Below are 17955 nucleotides of genomic sequence, written 5' to 3'. Positions count from 1 at the left end.
TAAATGTTCTATATCTCATGATAATACCTTTAACTGTTCTATATCTCATGATAATACATTTTACTGTTCTATATCTCATGATAATACCTTTAACTGTTCTATATCTCATGATAATACCTTTAACTGTTCTATATCTCATGATAATACCTTTAACTGTTCTATATCTCATGATAATACCTTTAACTGTTCTATATCTCTCTCATGATAATACCTTTAACTGTTCAATATCTCATGATAATACATTTTACTGTTCTATATTACATTTACATTTACATTTAAGTCATTTAGCAGACGCTCTTATCCTTTAACAAATTGGTGCATTCACCTTATGAAGTGGACAGCAGTAGTTATATAATGAACTAGAATACAGTTAACATATGAAGTTCTAAACATTGTTAGTGACCAGTATTCAATGGCTCTATATACATGAGGCAGCAGTCTCTAAAGTCCTGGGCTGTAGCCAGCTAGTGATGGAGATAAACAGCTTCTATCCGTCTCCATCTGCTAGATGGTAGCAGAGTATGTTCTCGCCAAAATATCTCACAATCAGGGATAATACCGTGTGCTTAACTGCTTTCTATCACAGAGTTCTCTAAATATTTATACATTTTACTGTTCTATATCTCATGATAATACCTTTAACTGTTCTATATCTCATGATAATACCTTTAACTGTTCTATATCTCATGATAATACCTTTAACTGTTCTATATCTCATGATAATACCTTTAACTGTTCTATATCTCTCATGATAATACCTTTAACTGTTCTATATCTCATGATAATACCTTTAACTGTTCTATTTCTCATGATAATACCTTTAACTGTTCTATATCTCATGATAATACCTTTAACTGTTCTATATCTCATGATAATACCTTTAACTGTTCTATATCTCATGATAATACCTTTAACTGTTCTATATCTCATGATAATACCTTTAACTGTTCTATATCTCATGATAATAACTTTAACTGTTCTATATCTCATGATAATACCTTTAACTGTTCTATATCTCATGATAATACCTTTAACTGTTCTATATCTCATGATAATACCTTTAACTGTTCTATATCTCATAATAATACCTTTTACTGTTCTATATCTGTCTCATGATAATACCTTTAACTGTTCTATATCTCATGATAATACCTTTAACTGTTCTATATCTCATGATAATACCTTTAACTGATCTATATCTCATGATAATACCTTGTACTGTTCTATATCTCATGATAATACCTTTTACTGTAATTTTAGGTCTCAAACTGCTTTACGTTGTAACACCCTTGTCATGTTGCGTGTTCTATATCTGTGTGTGGTTATTAGTGTAACATACTAGACTGTGTGTCATCACAGGGTTAGCCCTTTGATTTGATTGGCTGGCTCGGGTTTCTTTTACATCTACTGTACACCCTATTCCCTTTATAGTGCACTACTTTTGACCAGGGCCCATAGGCAGTAGGGTGACATTGGGGACATCCCCATCTCTGTCTTCATCTAGCTGCGTTGAGGACCTTTCAGCTGTGTCTCTGATGTAGAAACACTCCTGAATGAAGTGATGCTCTATAACAGTTCAAAGAAATGATGCTTGATTTTAGAGGATATTACGCAACCTGTTTCTGTGCGTCTCTCTGTGTGTGTGTCTTCAGGGTATCTCTGTACGACTATCAGGCCATGTGTAAGATGGGAGGACATTCTGCCAGCAGCGCCAGACCCCTTCTTAGTGTGAGTAAACATGTAAACAACAGTCTCTGTGTGTGTTTGTCTGAATACTGTGTGTGTGTGTGTGTGTGTGTGTGTGTGTGTGTGTGTGTGTGTGTGTGTGTGTGTGTGTGTGTGTGTGTGTGTGTGTGTGTGTGTGTGTGTGTGTGTGTGTGTGTGTGTGTGTGTGTGTGTGTGTGTGTGTGTGTGTGTGTGTGTGTGTTTGTCTGAATAATGTGTGTGTGTGTTTTAGGGTATCTGTACTTTACTACATTCCTAAAGAAAATAATGTATTTTTTACCTCATACATTTTCCCTGGCACCCAAAAGTTCTAGTTACATATTGAATGCTTAGCAGGACAGGAAAATGTCAAATTCAAGAGAACATCCCTGGTCGTCCCTACTGCCTCTGATCTGCTCACTAACTAAACAGAGAACATCCCTGGTCGTCCCTACTGCCTCTGATCTGCCAACTCACTAAACAGAGAACATCCCTGGTCGTCCCTACTGCCTCTGATCTGCCAACTCACTAAACAGAGAACATCCCTGGTCGTCCCTACTGCCTCTGATCTGCCAACTCACTAAACAGAGAACATCCCTGGTCGTCCCTACTGCCTCTGATCTGCCAACTCACTAAACAGAGAACATTCCTGGTCGTCCCTACTGCCTCTGATCTGCCAACTCACTAAACAGAGAACATTCCTGGTCGTCCCTACTGCCTCTGATCTGCCAACTCACTAAACAGAGAACATCCCTGGTCGTCCCTACTGCCTCTGATCTGCCAACTCACTAAACAGAGAACATCCCTGGTCGTCCCTACTGCCTCTGATCTGCCAACTCACTAAACAGAGAACATCCCTGGTCGTCCCTACTGCCTCTGATCTGCCAACTCACTAAACAGAGAACATCCCTGGTCGTCCCTACTGCCTCTGATCTGCCAACTCACTAAACAGAGAACATCCCTGGTCGTCCCTACTGCCTCTGATCTGCCAACTCACTAAACAGAGAACATTCCTGGTCGTCCATACTGCCTCTGATCTGCCAACTCACTAAACAGAGAACATCCCTGGTCGTCCCTACTGCCTCTGATCTGCCAACTCACTAAACAGAGAACATCCCTGGTCGTCCCTACTGCCTCTGATCTGCCAACTCACTAAACAGAGAACATTCCTGGTCGTCCCTACTGCCTCTGATCTGCCAACTCACTAAACAGAGAACATCCCTGGTCGTCCCTACTGCCTCTGATCTGCCAACTCACTAAACAGAGAACATCCCTGGTCGTCCCTACTGCCTCTGATCTGCCAACTCACTAAACAGAGAACATCCCTGGTCGTCCCTACTGCCTCTGATCTGCCAACTCACTAAACAGAGAACATCCCTGTTCGTCCCTACTGCCTCTGATCTGCCAACTCACTAAACAGAGAACATCCCTGGTCGTCCCTACTGCCTCTGATCTGCCAACTCACTAAACAGAGAACATCCCTGGTCGTCCCTACTGCCTCTGATCTGCCAACTCACTAAACAGAGAACATTCCTGGTCGTCCCTACTGCCTCTGATCTGCCAACTCACTAAACAGAGAACATCCCTGGTGTCCCTACTGCCTCTGATCTGCCAACTCACTAAACAGAGAACATCCCTGGTCGTCCCTACTGCCTCTGATCTGCCAACTCACTAAACAGAGAACATCCCTGGTCGTCCCTACTGCCTCTGATCTGCCAACTCACTAAACAGAGAACATCCCTGGTCGTCCCTACTGCCTCTGATCTGCCAACTCACTAAACATAAACTCTTCCCTTGTAAATGTTGGACTGTGCCAATGGCCCTCCGTTAAAAAAGAAATGTCTGGTATTGTCTGGTTTGCTTAATATAATACATTTGAAATGATTTAGACTTTTAATACTTTTGATACTTAAGTATATATTTTAGTCATTAGATTTCCACCACTGATTACTGCTCTGGTAGGAGATGCTGTGGGTGTGAATTGATGCCTCGTGTCACTGATTACTGCTCTGGTAGGAGATGCTGTGGGTGTGAATTGATGCCTCGTGTCAGTGATTACTGCTCTGGTAGGAGATGCTGTGGGTGTGAATTGATGCCTCGTGTCAGTGATTACTGCTCTGGTAGGAGATGCTGTGGGTGTGAATTGATGCCTCGTGTCAGTGATTACTGCTCTGGTAGGAGATGCTGTGGGTGTGAATTGATGCCTCGTGTCAGTGATTAGAAAAGAGAGGTTATTCACCGCAGACGTCTCGTCCCTCAGCACTGAATCCACTTCCTCTTGTTTCTCTGAGAGTCATTCTGTGTTGTGTATCTTTCTTTTTCGCATACTGTGTGGCTGCATGCTCATTGGAAGTTTAGACTGGGTCACTGTGAAGCACTTCGTGACAAATGTTTCTCTCTCTCTCCCTCTGTCTTTGCCATCTCTCTCTCTCTCTCTCTCTCTCTCTCTCTCTCTCTCTCTCTCTCTCTCTCTCTCTCTCTCTCTCCCTCTCTTTCTTCATTATTTTCTTGATCTATCTCTATATTGCTCTCCCTCCCCCTCTCTCTCTCTCTCTCTCTCTCCCTCTGTCTTGCTCGCCATCTCTCTCTCTCTCTCTCTCTACAGCCCTTCTATGGTCTCTCTCTCTAAAGTGGTTCCTCTCTCTCTCTCCCTCTCTTTCTTCATTATTTTCTTGATCTATCTCTATATTACTCTCCCTCCCTCCTCTCTCTCTCTCTCTTGTTCTGTCTTGCTCTCATCTCCTTCACTCCATCTCTCCATCTCTCTCTTCTCTCTCTCTCTCCCTCTCTTTCTTCATTATTTTCTCTGATCTATCTCTATATTGCTCTCCCTCACCCCCTCTCTCTCTCTCTCTCTCTCTCTTCTCTCCCTCTCCCATCCCTTTCTCTCTCTCTCTCCTCCCTCTCTCTCTCCCTCTCTCCCTCCACCCTCTCTCTCTCCTCTCTCCAGCCCTTCTATGGTCTGGCGGCTGCTCTAAAGTGGTTCCTCACCAACTTCCTACTGTAAGTGTGTCAGAGAGATCAGAGGTCGTTGGCTGCTGGTAGCTAGTTAATTCTCAAGAGCCATTACAATTTACTCTCACTTGTTCTGTATGTGTGGCTCTCTCTCTCTCCTCTCCTTCTGTCCTTCACTCCATCACCCCTTCTCTTCCTTTCTCCATCACTCCTTCTCTCCCTCTCTCCATCACCCCTTCTCTTCCTCTCTCCATCACTCTTTCTCTCCCTCTCTCCATCACTCTTTCTCTCCCTCTCTCCATCACTCTTTCTCTCCCTCTCTCCATCACTCCTTCTCCTCCTCTCTCCATCACTCCCCTCCCTCTCTCCCTCTATCTCATCACGCCTTCTCTCTCTCTCTCTCCTTCACTCCTTCTCTCCCTCTCTCATTCTCTCCATCACTCTTTCTCTCCCTCTCTCCATCACTCTTTCTCTTCCTCTCCCCATCACTCCTTCCCTCCCTCTCTCCATCACTCCTTCTCTTCCTCTCTCCATCACTCCTTCTCTCCCTCTCTCATTCTCTCCATCACTCCCTCTATCCCTCGTTCCATCACTCCTTCTCCCTCTCTCCACTCCTTCTCTCCCTCTCTCATTCTCTCCATCACTCCCTCTCTCCTTCTCTCCTCTCCTTCTCTCCCTCTCTCCTCTCTCCCTCTCTCCACTCCTTCTCTCCCTCTCTCCACTCCTTCTCTCCCTCTCTCCCTCTCTCCACTCTTCTCTCTCCTCTCTCCCTCTCTCCCTCTCTCATCTCCCTCTCTCCCTCTCTCCACTCCTTCTCTCCCTCTCTCTCCCTCTCTCCATCACCCCTTCTCTCCCTCATTCCCACTCCTTCTCTCCCTCTCTCCCTCTCTCCACTCCTTCTCTCCCTCTCTCCCTCTCTCCCACTCCTTCTCTCCCTCTCTCATCACTCCTTCTCTCCCTCTCTCCACTCCTTCTCTCCCTCTCTCCACTCCATCTCTCCCTCTCTCCCTCTCTCCACTCCTTCTCTCCCTCTCTCCCTCTCTCCACTCCTTCTCTCCCTCTCTCCACTCCTTCTCTCCCTCTCTCCCTCTCTCCACTCCTTCTCTCCCTCTCTCCCTCTCTCCACTCCTTCTCTCCCTCTCTCCACTCCTTCTCTCCCTCTCTCCACTCCTTCTCTCCCTCTCTCCACTCCTTCTCTCCCTCTCTCCCTCTCTCCACTCCTTCTCTCCCTCTCTCCCTCTCTCCACTCCTTCTCTCCCTCTCTCCCTCTCTCCACTCCTTCTCTCCCTCTCTCCCTCTCTCCACTCCTTCTCTCCCTCTCTCCACTCCTTCTCTCCCTCTCTCCACTCCTTCTCTCCCTCTCTCCACTCCTTCTCTCCCTCTCTCCACTCCTTCTCTCCCTCTCTCCCTCTCTCCACTCCTTCTCTCCCTCTCTCCCTCTCTCCACTCCTTCTCTCCCTCTCTCTCGCGTTCTCTTTCACTCATCTTCTTTCCTTTCCTTTCCTCTCTGTAGGTTTCTACTGGAGTTCAACATCTGTGGTCTCTGGCACTCTGACCGCTTTGCTGAAGGTAACACAGTCCAGTAAAGAGCATTCATTCCTCTTCATCTCATTCAGCTTCTGTGTGTTGTGTTGCACTGTTTGGCTTCAATGTCCCAATCTGTGTCTCATGTTGTCTCCTGTCCTGACCACACCCACCCATGTCTCGTTCACCATCATCATCATCCTCATCATCACCTGTCAATCATTCTCACCACCTCATTCCTCCCACCCAGCCAAGCCTGGCTTCAAAGGTACAGATTCAACCTATTGGGTGCTTGTGTGTGTGTGTGCGTGCGTGCGTGTGTGTGTGTGTGTGTGTGCGTGTGTGTGTGTGTGTGTGTGTGTGTGTGTGTGTGTGTGTGTGTGTGTGTGTGTGTGTGTGTGTGTGTGCGTGTGTGCGTGTGCGTGTGCGCGTGTGCGCGTGCGTGTGTGTGTGTGTGTGCGTGTGTGGCAACAGACGATCAGAGGATGTACTGTATCTATGTCATCTATATAATCTATTTAAAGTTGATCAGGGTCAGATAAATTCACAGTAATGACACCTAGTAAATAATTCAACATCTTGAAAGTGTATCCTTGTCCACAGTCATTAAGATGTCGATCTCCATGAGTTGATATGCTGTTATGACAGCTGTAATATACACAGACTCTATCATCACTTATTAGAACAATCTATCTGTTATAAACCCTGTTCCAGTCCCATGCAGTGACGACTGCCTGGTATCTCTGCATGGAAATACACTGTGGTCTGGTCCAAAACACGGCCCAGTTCTTTCCCTTAGCTCCTAGTCCTTTCCCTTCCAGCCCTAGTCCTTTCCCTTAGCTGCCTAGTCCCTTCCATTAGCTACCTAGTCCTTTCCCTTAGTCCTAGTCCCTTCCCTTAGCTCCTAGTCCTTTCCCTTAGCTCCTAGTCCTTTCCCTTAGCTCCTAGTCCTTTCCCTTAGCTCCTAGTCCTTTCCCTTAGCTCCTAGTCCTTTCCCTTAAGCTCCTAGTCCTTTCACTTAGCTCCTAGTCCTTTCCCTTAGCTCCTAGTCCCTTCCCTTAGCTCCTAGTCCTTTCCCTTAGCTCCTAGTCCCTTCCCTTAGCTCCTAGTCCTTTCCCTTAGCTCCTAGTCCTTTCCCTTAGCTCCTAGTCCTTTCCCTTAGCTCCTAGTCCTTTCCCTTAGCTCCTAGTCCTTTCCCTTAGCTCCTAGTCCTTTCCCTTAGCTCCTAGTCCTTTCCCTTAGCTCCTAGTCCTTTCCCTTAGCTCCTAGTCCCTTCCCTTAGCTCCTAGTCCTTTCCCTTAGCTCCTAGTCCTTTCCCTTATCTCCTAGTCCTTTCCCTTATCTCCTAGTCCTTTCCCTTATCTCCTAGTCCTTTCCCTTATCTCCTAGTCCTTTCCCTTAGCTCCTAGTCCTTTCCCTTAGCTCCTAGTCCTTCAGTGTTTGTCATTGTGAACGAACCAACAAGGTGTATGGGCTGGATGGAGTTCGGAGAAGGGGTTAAGGGTTGCATGCGAGTCATGTTGAGCTCCCGAGTGGCTCAGTGGTCTAAGACACTGCATCTCAGTACAAAAAGTGTCACTGTAGTCCCTGGTTCGAATCCAGGCTGCATCACATCCGGCCGTGATTCTCATAGGGTTGGTGCACAATTGGCCCACAGCGTCGTCCAGGTTTGGCCCGGGGTAGGCCGTCGTTGTAAATAATAATTTGTTCTTAACTGACTTGTCTAGTTAAATAAATACATGTAAAAAAAAATTCACATAATGATGTTCGCCATACAATGTAAGGGATTAGGACTGGAGGTGTGTACGTGAGTGGTGGTGATTGGTTGTCTCTGTCCCCAGCGTCGGCCCAGAAGAAGAAGGGAGACATCCTGCAGCCGTGTGACACAGAGTACCCCAGCTTTGTCTACGAGCCCTCCATCAAGGAGACCAACAGCCTCATTAAGTGTGGACGCTGTCAGAAGTAAGATCACACACACGGCCATGCACACACACACACACTTTTTCTGTCATTTAAAAAAAGTTAACAACATCATTTATATAAATGACAAAAGCACGAAAATATATTTTATATAAACAAAACAATCATACAAATTCCAGAAGCTACAGCTTTGGCTTCTTTATATAAATCCCACAGCTTGAGTCACACAGTCTCAGTCCTCTGAAATCTCTCTTAGAGTAAATCACTTCCTGATTATTATTTTTCCTGAGATTATCTTCTGTCTCTGCGTATCAGCTCTTTATCTCTCTACCTCCATGTATCTGTCATCCCATCCATAACCATGACTCCTGTCTCTTCTGACAGGCAGCCACAAGTCTGAAGAGGGAGGGAGGGAGAGGGAGAGGGAGGGAGGGAGGGAGGGAGGGAGGGAGGGAGGGAGGGAGGGAGGGAGGGAGGGAGGGAGGGAGGGAGGGAGGGAGGGAGGGAGGGAGGGGGAGGGAGGGAGGGAGGGGGAGGGAGGGAGGGAGGGAGGGAATGTTTCTGTTGAGGGGTTCAGCAAAGGTCATCTCAATTTCATCTAAATGGGGAACAGCGGTTTGAGGTGTTCCAGCGCCCCCATCTGGTGGAAATGGGATATAACTAAAATAATGAGTGTCTAATGAAAGGGGAATGGGGATTCCGAGTCAGTTGTAAAAAAATAAAAACACTCTCCACATCATGGAATGACATTGTATTGAGATGTGTGTGAATCAAAATGAACATACACTGTATATACTATCGTACTCAAACTCTATCTTTATCCAGAGATTACACATTCATTTAGGATCTTAGATTAATCCATAGATTAAAGGACCGACCAGACAATAGAATGGTGGAAGTGTGCATCCGTTCATACCACTAAGCTGTTTAATGAACACTAGGTGGCAGTGTTTCATCGTGTTTGTTTGTAATATAGTGTGTGTTACAGTTACTAGTTACCTGTCCAAAATTGTGATCAATAATGACATTTATGGATTACACAAACTCAGTCATGTAATCTGATTACTTTTGGATTACTGTCCCTTTAAGAGGAATTAGAAGAAGACAAAAAGGATCCATCAAATGCATTTGGTGTGTCGTCACAGTGGTCTCTGATTGGTGGTCATCATTTGGTGTGTCATCACAGTGGTCTCTGATTGGTGGTCATCATTTGGTGTGTCGTCATAGTGGTCTCTGATTGGTGGTCATCATTTGGTGTGTCATCACAGTGGTCTCTGATTGGTGGTCATCATTTGGTGTGTCATCACAGTGGTCTCTGATTGGTGGTCATCATTTGGTGTGTCGTCATAGTGGTCTCTGATTGGTGGTCATCATTTGGTGTGTCATCACAGTGGTCTCTGATTGGTGGTCATCATTTGGTGTGTCATCACAGTGGTCTCTGATTGGTGGTCATCATTTGGTGTGTCATCACAGTGGTCTCTGATTGGTGGTCATCATTTGGTGTGTCATCACAGTGGTCTCTGATTGGTGGTCATCATTTGGTGTGTCATCACAGTGGTCTCTGATTGGTGGTCATCATTTGGTGTGTCATCACGGTTGTCATCATTTGGTGTGTCATCACAGTGGTCTCTGATTGGTGGTCATCATTTGGTGTGTCATCACAGTGGTCTCCGATTGGTGGTCATCATTTGGTGTGACATCGTAGTGGTCTCCGATTGGTGGTCATCATTTGGTGTGTCATCACAGTGGTCTCCGATTGGTGGTCATCATTTGGTGTGTCATCACAGTGGTCTCTGATTGGTGGTCATCATTTGGTGTGTCATCACAGTGGTCTCTGATTGGTGGTCATCATTTGGTGTGTCATCGTAGTGGTCTCCGATTGGTGGTCATCATTTGGTGTGACATCGTAGTGGTCTCCGATTGGTGGTCATCATTTGGTGTGTCATCACAGTGGTCTCCGATTGTTGGTCATCATTTGGTGTGTCATCACTGTGGTCTCTGATTGGTGGTCATCATTTGGTGTGTCATCATAGTGGTCTCTGATTGGTGGTCATCATTTGGTGTGTCATCACAGTGGTCTTTGATTGGTGGTCATCATTTGGTGTGTCATCATAGTGGTCTCTGATTGGTGGTCATCATTTGGTGTGTCATCACAGTGGTCTCCGATTGTTGGTCATCATTTGGTGTGTCATCACAGTGGTCTCTGATTGGTGGTCATCATTTGGTGTGTCATCATAGTGGTCTCTGATTGGTGGTCATCATTTGGTGTGTCATCATAGTGGTCTCTGATTGGTGGTCAGACTCTCTCAGGTGGAACAAACAAACCTTTTTCAACGCTGAATTGAATGTCTTTAGAAAAGAGAAAGGTCTGTCCGTCCTTCTGTCTGTCCATCTGTCTCTCTCTCTCTCTCTCTCTCTCTCTCTCTCTTTCGCTCTCTAGTCCTAATGTATTAGTGTAGAGATATCTGAGACCTGCTGAGAGCTGGTCACATAGTAAAGAAGACATTTCTATCTTTCCATGATGGCAGTGTCTTTTCTTGGATTACCTGATTGTTTCATACAAGTGGTATTCTAACCATTCCATTGCCTTCTCTCTCTCGCTCTACCTCTCTCTCTACCCTCTCTCTCTCTCTCTCTCTCTCTCTCTCTCTCTCTCTCCCTCTCTCTCGCTCTCTCTCTACCCCTCTCTCTCTCTATCTCTGTGACTGTGTGTTAACTGTTGTGTGTGTGTGTGTTGCAGGATGTTTGTAACCCAGGCTGTCCCAGACAGTAACCTGCTGATGTTGGTGGTACAGGCAGACTGTGACTGTTCCCGTCAGTACCCTGCTATCACCATGGAACCCAAGGAAGTGAAATATATCCTTTAACATGAAGAGCTATCTTACTGGTTCACTCTCTCTGACACAGACAGTGATTGATATAATTATAATGGTGTTGTGGAAATGGGATTTCATATCTATGAATAAGCAGTTCCTTAGTCATGAATCAGACAAATCACTTCTCTTATTATATTTATTTCAGACATGGTTCATTTCAACCAGTTATGAATTGCTGTTTTACGCTGTGGGGAGCAGTATCTTCCTAAACTCTCCTCATAGATGACCTGCAGGGTCATAGCCGAGCATTCAGAGGTCGAAATAGCAGGTGTTGGGGGGAGGGAGGGAGGGAGAGGGAGGGAGAGAGAGGGAGAGAGGACAGGAGAGCGAGGACAGATATTCCTTATTGTTTTTGTTGTTGTTGTTTTGTGTGTTGGTATTGTAACATAGATACTCCTTGTTGTTGTTTAGTGTGTTGGTATTGTAACATAGATACTCCTTGTTGTTGTTTAGTGTGTTGTTTAGATACTCCTTGTTGTTGTTGTTGTTACATGTGTTGGTATTGTAACATAGTTGTTGTTTAGTGTGTTGGTATTGTAACATAGATACTCCTTGTTGTTGTTTAGTGTGTTGGTATTGTAACATAGATACTCCTTGTTGTTGTTTAGTGTGTTGGTATTGTAACATAGATACTCCTTGTTGTTGTTGTTGTTACATGTGTTGGTATTGTAACATAGATACTCGTTGTTGTTTAGTGTGTTGGTATTGTAACATAGATACTCCTTGTTGTTGTTGTTTAGTGTGTTGGTATTGTAACATAGATACTCCTTGTTGTTGTTTAGTGTGTTGGTATTGTATCATAGATACTCCTTGTTGTTGTTGTTGTTGTTTAGTGTGTTGGTATTGTAATATAGATACTCCTTGTTGTTGTTTAGTGTGTTGGTATTGTATCATAGATACTCCTTGTTGTTGTTGTTGTTGTTTAGTGTGTTGGTATTGTAAGATAGATACTCCTTGTTGTTACGTATGTTGGTATTGTATCATAGATACTCCTTGTTGTTGTTGTTGTTTAGTGTGTTGGTATTGTAACATAGATACTCCTTGTTGTTGTTTAGTGTGTTGGTATTGTAACATAGATACTCCTTGTTGTTGTTTAGTGTGTTGGTATTGTAGCATAGATACTCCTTGTTGTTGTTTAGTGTGTTGGTATTGTAACATAGATACTCCTTGTTGTTTAGTGTGTTGGTATTGTATCATATATACTACTTGTTGTTGTTTCGTGTGTTGGTATTGTAACATAGATGCTCCTTGTTGTTGTTGTTGTTACGTGTGTTGGTATTGTAAGATAGATACTCCTTGTTGTTACGTGTGTTGGTATTGTATCATAGATACTCCTTGTTGTTGTTGTTGTTTAGTGTGTTGGTATTGTAACATAGATACTCCTTGTTGTTGTTTAGTGTGTTGGTATTGTAACATAGATATCTTGTTGTTTAGTGTGTTGGTATTGTATCATACATACTCCTTGTTGTTACGTGTGTTGGTATTGTAGCATAGATACTCCGTGTTGTTGTTGTTTAGTGTGTTGGTATTGTAACAGATACTCCTTGTTGTTACGTGTGTTGGTATTGTAACATAGATACTCCTTGTTGTTGTTGTTTAGTGTGTTGGTATTGTAGCATAGATACTCCTTGTTGTTGTTGTTTAGTGTGTTGGTATTGTAACAGATACTCCTTGTTGTTACGTGTGTTGGTATTGTAACACTCCTTGTTGTTACGTGTGTTGGTATTGTAACATAGATACTCCTTGTTGTTGTTTAGTGTGTTGGTATAACATATACTCCTTGTTGTTGTTTATAGTATTATATCATAGATACTCCTTGTTGTTACGTGTGTTGGTATTGTAACATAGATACTCCTTGTTGTTGTTTAGTGTGTTGGTATTGTATCATAGATACTCCTTGTTGTTACGTGTGTTGGTATTGTTGTTGTTGTTTAGTGTGTTGGTATTGTATCATAGATACTCTTGTTGTTGTTGTTACGTGTGTTGGTATTGTATCATATATACTCCTTGTTGTTGTTTAGTGTGTTGGTATTATATCATAGATACTCCTTGTTGTTACGTGTGTTGGTATTGTAACATAGATACTCCTTGTTGTTGTTTAGTGTGTTGGTATTGTATCATAGATACTCCTTGTTGTTGTTGTTGTTTAGTGTGTTGGTATTGTATCATAGATACTCCTTGTTGTTATTGGTATTGTATCATAGATACTCCTTGTTGTTGTTTAGTGTGTTGGTATTGTAACATAGATACTCCTTGTTGTTGTTGTTGTTTAGTGTGTTGGTATTGTAACATAGATACTCCTTGTTGTTGTTTAGTGTGTTGGTATTGTAACATAGATACTCCTTGTTGTTGTTTAGTGTGTTGGTATTGTATCATAGATAATCCTTGTTGTTGTTTAGTGTGTTGGTATTGTAACATAGATACTCCTTGTTGTTGTTGTTGTTTAGTGTGTTGGTATTGTAACATAGATACTCCTTGTTGTTGTTTAGTGTGTTGGTATTGTAACATAGATACTCCTTGTTGTTGTTTAGTGTGTTGGTATTGTAACATATATACTCCTTGTTGTTACGTGTGTTGGTATTGTAAAATAGATACTCCTTGTTGTTGTTTTGTGTGTTGGTATTGTAACATAGATACCTCTTGTTGTTGTTTAGTGTGTTGGTATTGTAACATAGATACTCCTTGTTGTTACGTGTGTTGGTATTGTATCATAGATACTCCTTGTTGTTGTTTAGTGTGTTGGTATTGTAACATAGATACTCCTTGTTGTTACGTGTGTTGGTATTGTATCATAGATACTCCTTGTTGTTGTTTAGTGTGTTGGTATTGTAACATAGATACTCCTTGTTGTTGTTTAGTGTGTTGGTATTGTAACATAGATACTCCTTGTTGTTGTTTAGTGTGTTGGTATTGTCACATATATACTCCTTGTTGTTACGTGTGTTGGTATTGTAACATAGATACTCCTTGTTGTTACGTGTGTTGGTATTGTATCATAGATACTCCTTGTTGTTGTTGTTATGTGTGTTGGTATTGTAACATAGATACTCCTTGTTGTTACGTGTGTTGGTATTGTATCATAGATACTCCTTGTTGTTGTTGTTACGTGTGTTGGTATTGTAACATAGATACTCCTTGTTGTTACGTGTGTTGGTATTGTAACATAGATACTCCTTGTTGTTTAGTGTGTTGGTATTGTAACATAGATACTCCTTGTTGTTGTTTAGTGTGTTGGTATTGTAACATATATACTCCTTGTTGTTACGTGTGTTGGTGCCCTTGACCTCTGTGTACATAACGCCTCAGTAAAGTGTGACAGGATGAAATCTCAGAAGGTCCGTAGGAGACCCGAGTCCTGCCACGCCTATCACCCTCAGGTCAGCACCCCGTATTGGTCCACTGACTCCCAATAACCTCACTTCAAGTGGATGGATTACCATCAGAAGAGAACATGTGTTGTACTTTTCTCATAGCTCCTTTCATTTCAAACTGAGTTTTTGTTATTCTAAGATCAAAAATGTGAACTTAATGGCCTTATTAAGTAGTGATCATTATACCACTGGCTAACTGTGTGTTAACGATTGATTTCAGGAAAACGCCAAGGAGTGTGGAGATGCATCGCAGATCTACCTGTCTGTCTCTCTCTTCCTCACCTGTCTCACTGCCTCCTTCACCTGTCTCAAGGCCTCCACGCTGGTCTTCCGATGACAGACAGACAGCTACCTAGCCTAAACCCCCCTCTGGAAATCTCTAGAATGTTCCAGAATGCCTGATCTTAGCATGCCTGCTACTGCTTGCGTTAACTTTATCAATCAATATGACTATATAGCTAAAATTATGATATTGATCATTTGGACTGATGGACTGAGGGGAATAAGCTGTTGACTGACTCCATGCTTGATGACTTTACAATCACAGAGAGATGTTGACTTCATGTTTGATGTCTTTCAACCACCAAAGTTGTGCTTCTTTGGACAACCGTTCTAAAACCATGAAAGGGCTTTTTGGTTTCTTCTTCTTCTTCAGTGTCTGATAACAGAACATTATAGTGTTTCTATGCAAAAGGAAACATACTTTATTTGACCGTGGAAAGATCCAGTATCTCCAATACGATTCCAAAGGACTTGACTTTACAATAAGACCAAGGAAGACTCTCAGTCTGTGGATGATGTGTTTTATAAATGGTTTTGATAAAATAATACTCTGATTCATGCATGTGTTGTCTGTTTACCTTAAGCCATGAAATGGAGGATGAACCTTGGATAAGGAAGAGGCATCTTTGAACAGTGATACAATTCAGATAGTAGAATCAGTGACCCCTACTGGTTGAAATATGACATTGCAGGATGGTGATGAATCAACTGGAGGCTGGCTGGCTGCTGAAGGATGGATGAACACAATGGACTCAACTTCCACATTGTTCTGTTCATAACTCATCAGTCTTTGGTCTACGCAACACAAACACATCAAATCAAATCAAATCAAATTTATTTATATAGCCCTTCGTACATCAGCTGATATCTCAAAGTGCTGTACAGAAACCCAGCCTAAAACCCCAAACAGCAAACAATGCAGGTGTAAAAGCACGGTGGCTAGGAAAAACTCCCTAGAAAGGCCAAAACCTAGGAAGAAACCTAGAGAGGAACCGGGCTATGTGGGGTGGCCAGTCCTCTTCTGGCTGTGCCGGGTAGAGATTATAACAGAACATGACCAAGATGTTCAAATGTTCATAAATGACCAGCATGGTCAAATAATAATAAGGCAGAACAGTTGAAACTGGAGCAGCAGCACAGTCAGGTGGACTGGGGACAGCAAGGAGCCATCATGTCAGGTAGTCCTGGGGCACGGTCCTAGGGCTCAGGTCCTCCGAGAGAGAGAAAGAAAGAAAGAGAGAATTAGAGAGAGCATATGTGGGGTGGCCAGTCCTCTTCTGGCTGTGCCGGGTGGAGATTATAACAGAACGTGGCCAAGATGTTCAAATGTTCATAAATGACCAGCATGGTTGAATAATAGTAAGGCAGAACAGTTGAAACTGGAGCAGGAGCATGGCCAGGTGGACTGGGGACAGCAAGGAGTCCTCATGTCAGGTAGTCCTGAGACATGGTCCTAGGGCCCAGGCCAGTTGAAACTGGAGCAGCAGCATGGCCAGGTGGACTGGGGACAGCAAGGAGTCATCATGTCAGGTAGTCCTGGGGCATGGTCCTAGGGCTCAGGTCCTCCGAGAGAGAGAAAGAAAGAGAGAAGGAGAGAATTAGAGAACGCACACTTAGATTCACACAGGACACCTGAATAGGACAGGAGAAGTACTCCAGATAAACAAACTGACCCTAGCCCCCCGACACATAAACTACTGCAGCATAAATACTGGAGGCTGAGACAGGAGGGGTCAGGAGACACTGACATCAAGTATCTACTATTAAATGTGGCCTGGGTTTTCACTGTTGGAAATGGATGGACTGTTTCAGGAAAAACCTTCAAGTCACATATCATATATGCAACCTAAAAACTTACTAAACCAATTGACCAAGTTGGCTTACTGCAAAACAAGAACCATTACTGACCACCTACTTCTGTGATGGACTACTAGGTGGAACAGCCATTCTGTTAGAAGGAACAACGTTACAATGTGATGGACTACTAGGTGGAACAGCCATTCTGTTAGAAGGAACAACGTTACAATGTGATGGACTACTAGGTGGAACAGCCATTCTGTTAGAAGGAACAACGTTACAATGTGATGGACTACTAGGTGGAACAGCCATTCTGTTAGAAGGAACAACGTTACAATGTGATGGACTACTAGGTGGAACAGCCATTCTGTTAGAAGGAACAACGTTACAATGTGATGGACTACTAGGTGGAACAGCCATTCTGTTAGAAGGAACAACGTTACAATGTGATGGACTACTAGGTGGAACAGCCATTCTGTTAGAAGGAACAACGTTACAATGTGATGGACTACTAGGTGGAACAGCCATTCTGTTAGAAGGAACAACGTTACAATGTGATGGACTACTAGGTGGAACAGCCATTCTGTTAGAAGGAACAACGTTACAATGTGATGGACTACTAGGTGGAACAGCCAGTCTGTTAGAAGGAACAACGTTACAATGTGATGGACTACTAGGTGGAACAGCCATTCTGTTAGAAGGAACAACGTTACAATGTGATGGACTACTAGGTGGAACAGCCATTCTGTTAGAAGGAACAACGTTACAATGTGATGGACTACTAGGTGGAACAGCCAGTCTGTTAGAAGGAACAACGTTACAATGTGATGGACTACTAGGTGGAACAGCCATTCTGTTAGAAGGAACAACGTTACAATGTGATGGACTACTAGGTGGAACAGCCATTCTGTTAGAAGGAACAACGTTACAATGTGATGGACTACTAGGTGGAACAGCCAGTCTGTTAGAAGGAACAACATTACAATGTGATGGACTACTAGGGTGGAACAGCCATTCTGTTAGAAGGAACAACGTTACAATGTGATGGACTACTAGGTGGAACAGCCATTCTGTTAGAAGGAACAACGTTACAATGTGATGGACTACTAGGTGGAACAGCCATTCTGTTAGAAGGAACAACGTTACAATGTGATGGACTACTAGGTGGAACAGCCATTCTGTTAGAAGGAACAACGTTACAATGTGATGGACTACTAGGTGGAACAGCCAGTCTGTTAGAAGGAACAACGTTACAATGTGATGGACTACTAGGTGGAACAGCCATTCTGTTAGAAGGAACAACGTTACAATGTGATGGACTACTAGGTGGAACAGCCATTCTGTTAGAAGGAACAACGTTACAATGTGATGGACTACTAGGTGGAACAGCCAGTCTGTTAGAAGGAACAACATTACAATGTGATGGACTACTAGGTGGAACAGCCATTCTGTTAGAAGGAACAACGTTACAATGTGATGGACTACTAGGTGGAACAGCCATTCTGTTAGAAGGAACAACGTTACAA

The 17955-nt window shown here is 43.3% G+C and overlaps 1 protein-coding gene across 3 annotated transcripts in view; it reads left to right on the top strand.

Annotated features, from left to right (window-relative positions):
- The window catches only part of LOC124027245 (voltage-dependent calcium channel subunit alpha-2/delta-4-like), a 40522-nt gene extending 25810 nt beyond the window's left edge, over positions 1-14712 (top strand). For 2 of the 3 annotated variants that reach the window (XM_046339706.1, XM_046339708.1), the window contains 8 exons: positions 1653-1728; positions 4655-4707; positions 6173-6228; positions 6434-6451; positions 8025-8145; positions 10844-10959; positions 14274-14356; positions 14571-14712. In XM_046339706.1, coding sequence (XP_046195662.1) covers positions 1653-1728; positions 4655-4707; positions 6173-6228; positions 6434-6451; positions 8025-8145; positions 10844-10959; positions 14274-14356; positions 14571-14687 — 640 coding nt within the window. In that variant the 3' untranslated portion in view covers positions 14688-14712. The remainder of the gene's footprint in view (positions 1-1652; positions 1729-4654; positions 4708-6172; positions 6229-6433; positions 6452-8024; positions 8146-10843; positions 10960-14273; positions 14357-14570) is intronic. The other variant, XM_046339707.1, reaches the window with a different exon arrangement.
- Positions 14713-17955: the final 3243 nt, after the last annotated feature.

This window comes from Oncorhynchus gorbuscha, unplaced genomic scaffold (genome assembly GCF_021184085.1).
Source record: "Oncorhynchus gorbuscha isolate QuinsamMale2020 ecotype Even-year unplaced genomic scaffold, OgorEven_v1.0 Un_scaffold_3035, whole genome shotgun sequence".
Taxonomy (NCBI): domain Eukaryota; kingdom Metazoa; phylum Chordata; class Actinopteri; order Salmoniformes; family Salmonidae; genus Oncorhynchus; species Oncorhynchus gorbuscha.
Note: the sequence above shows the minus strand (reverse complement) of the source record. Positions and strands in the feature narration are given on the sequence as shown.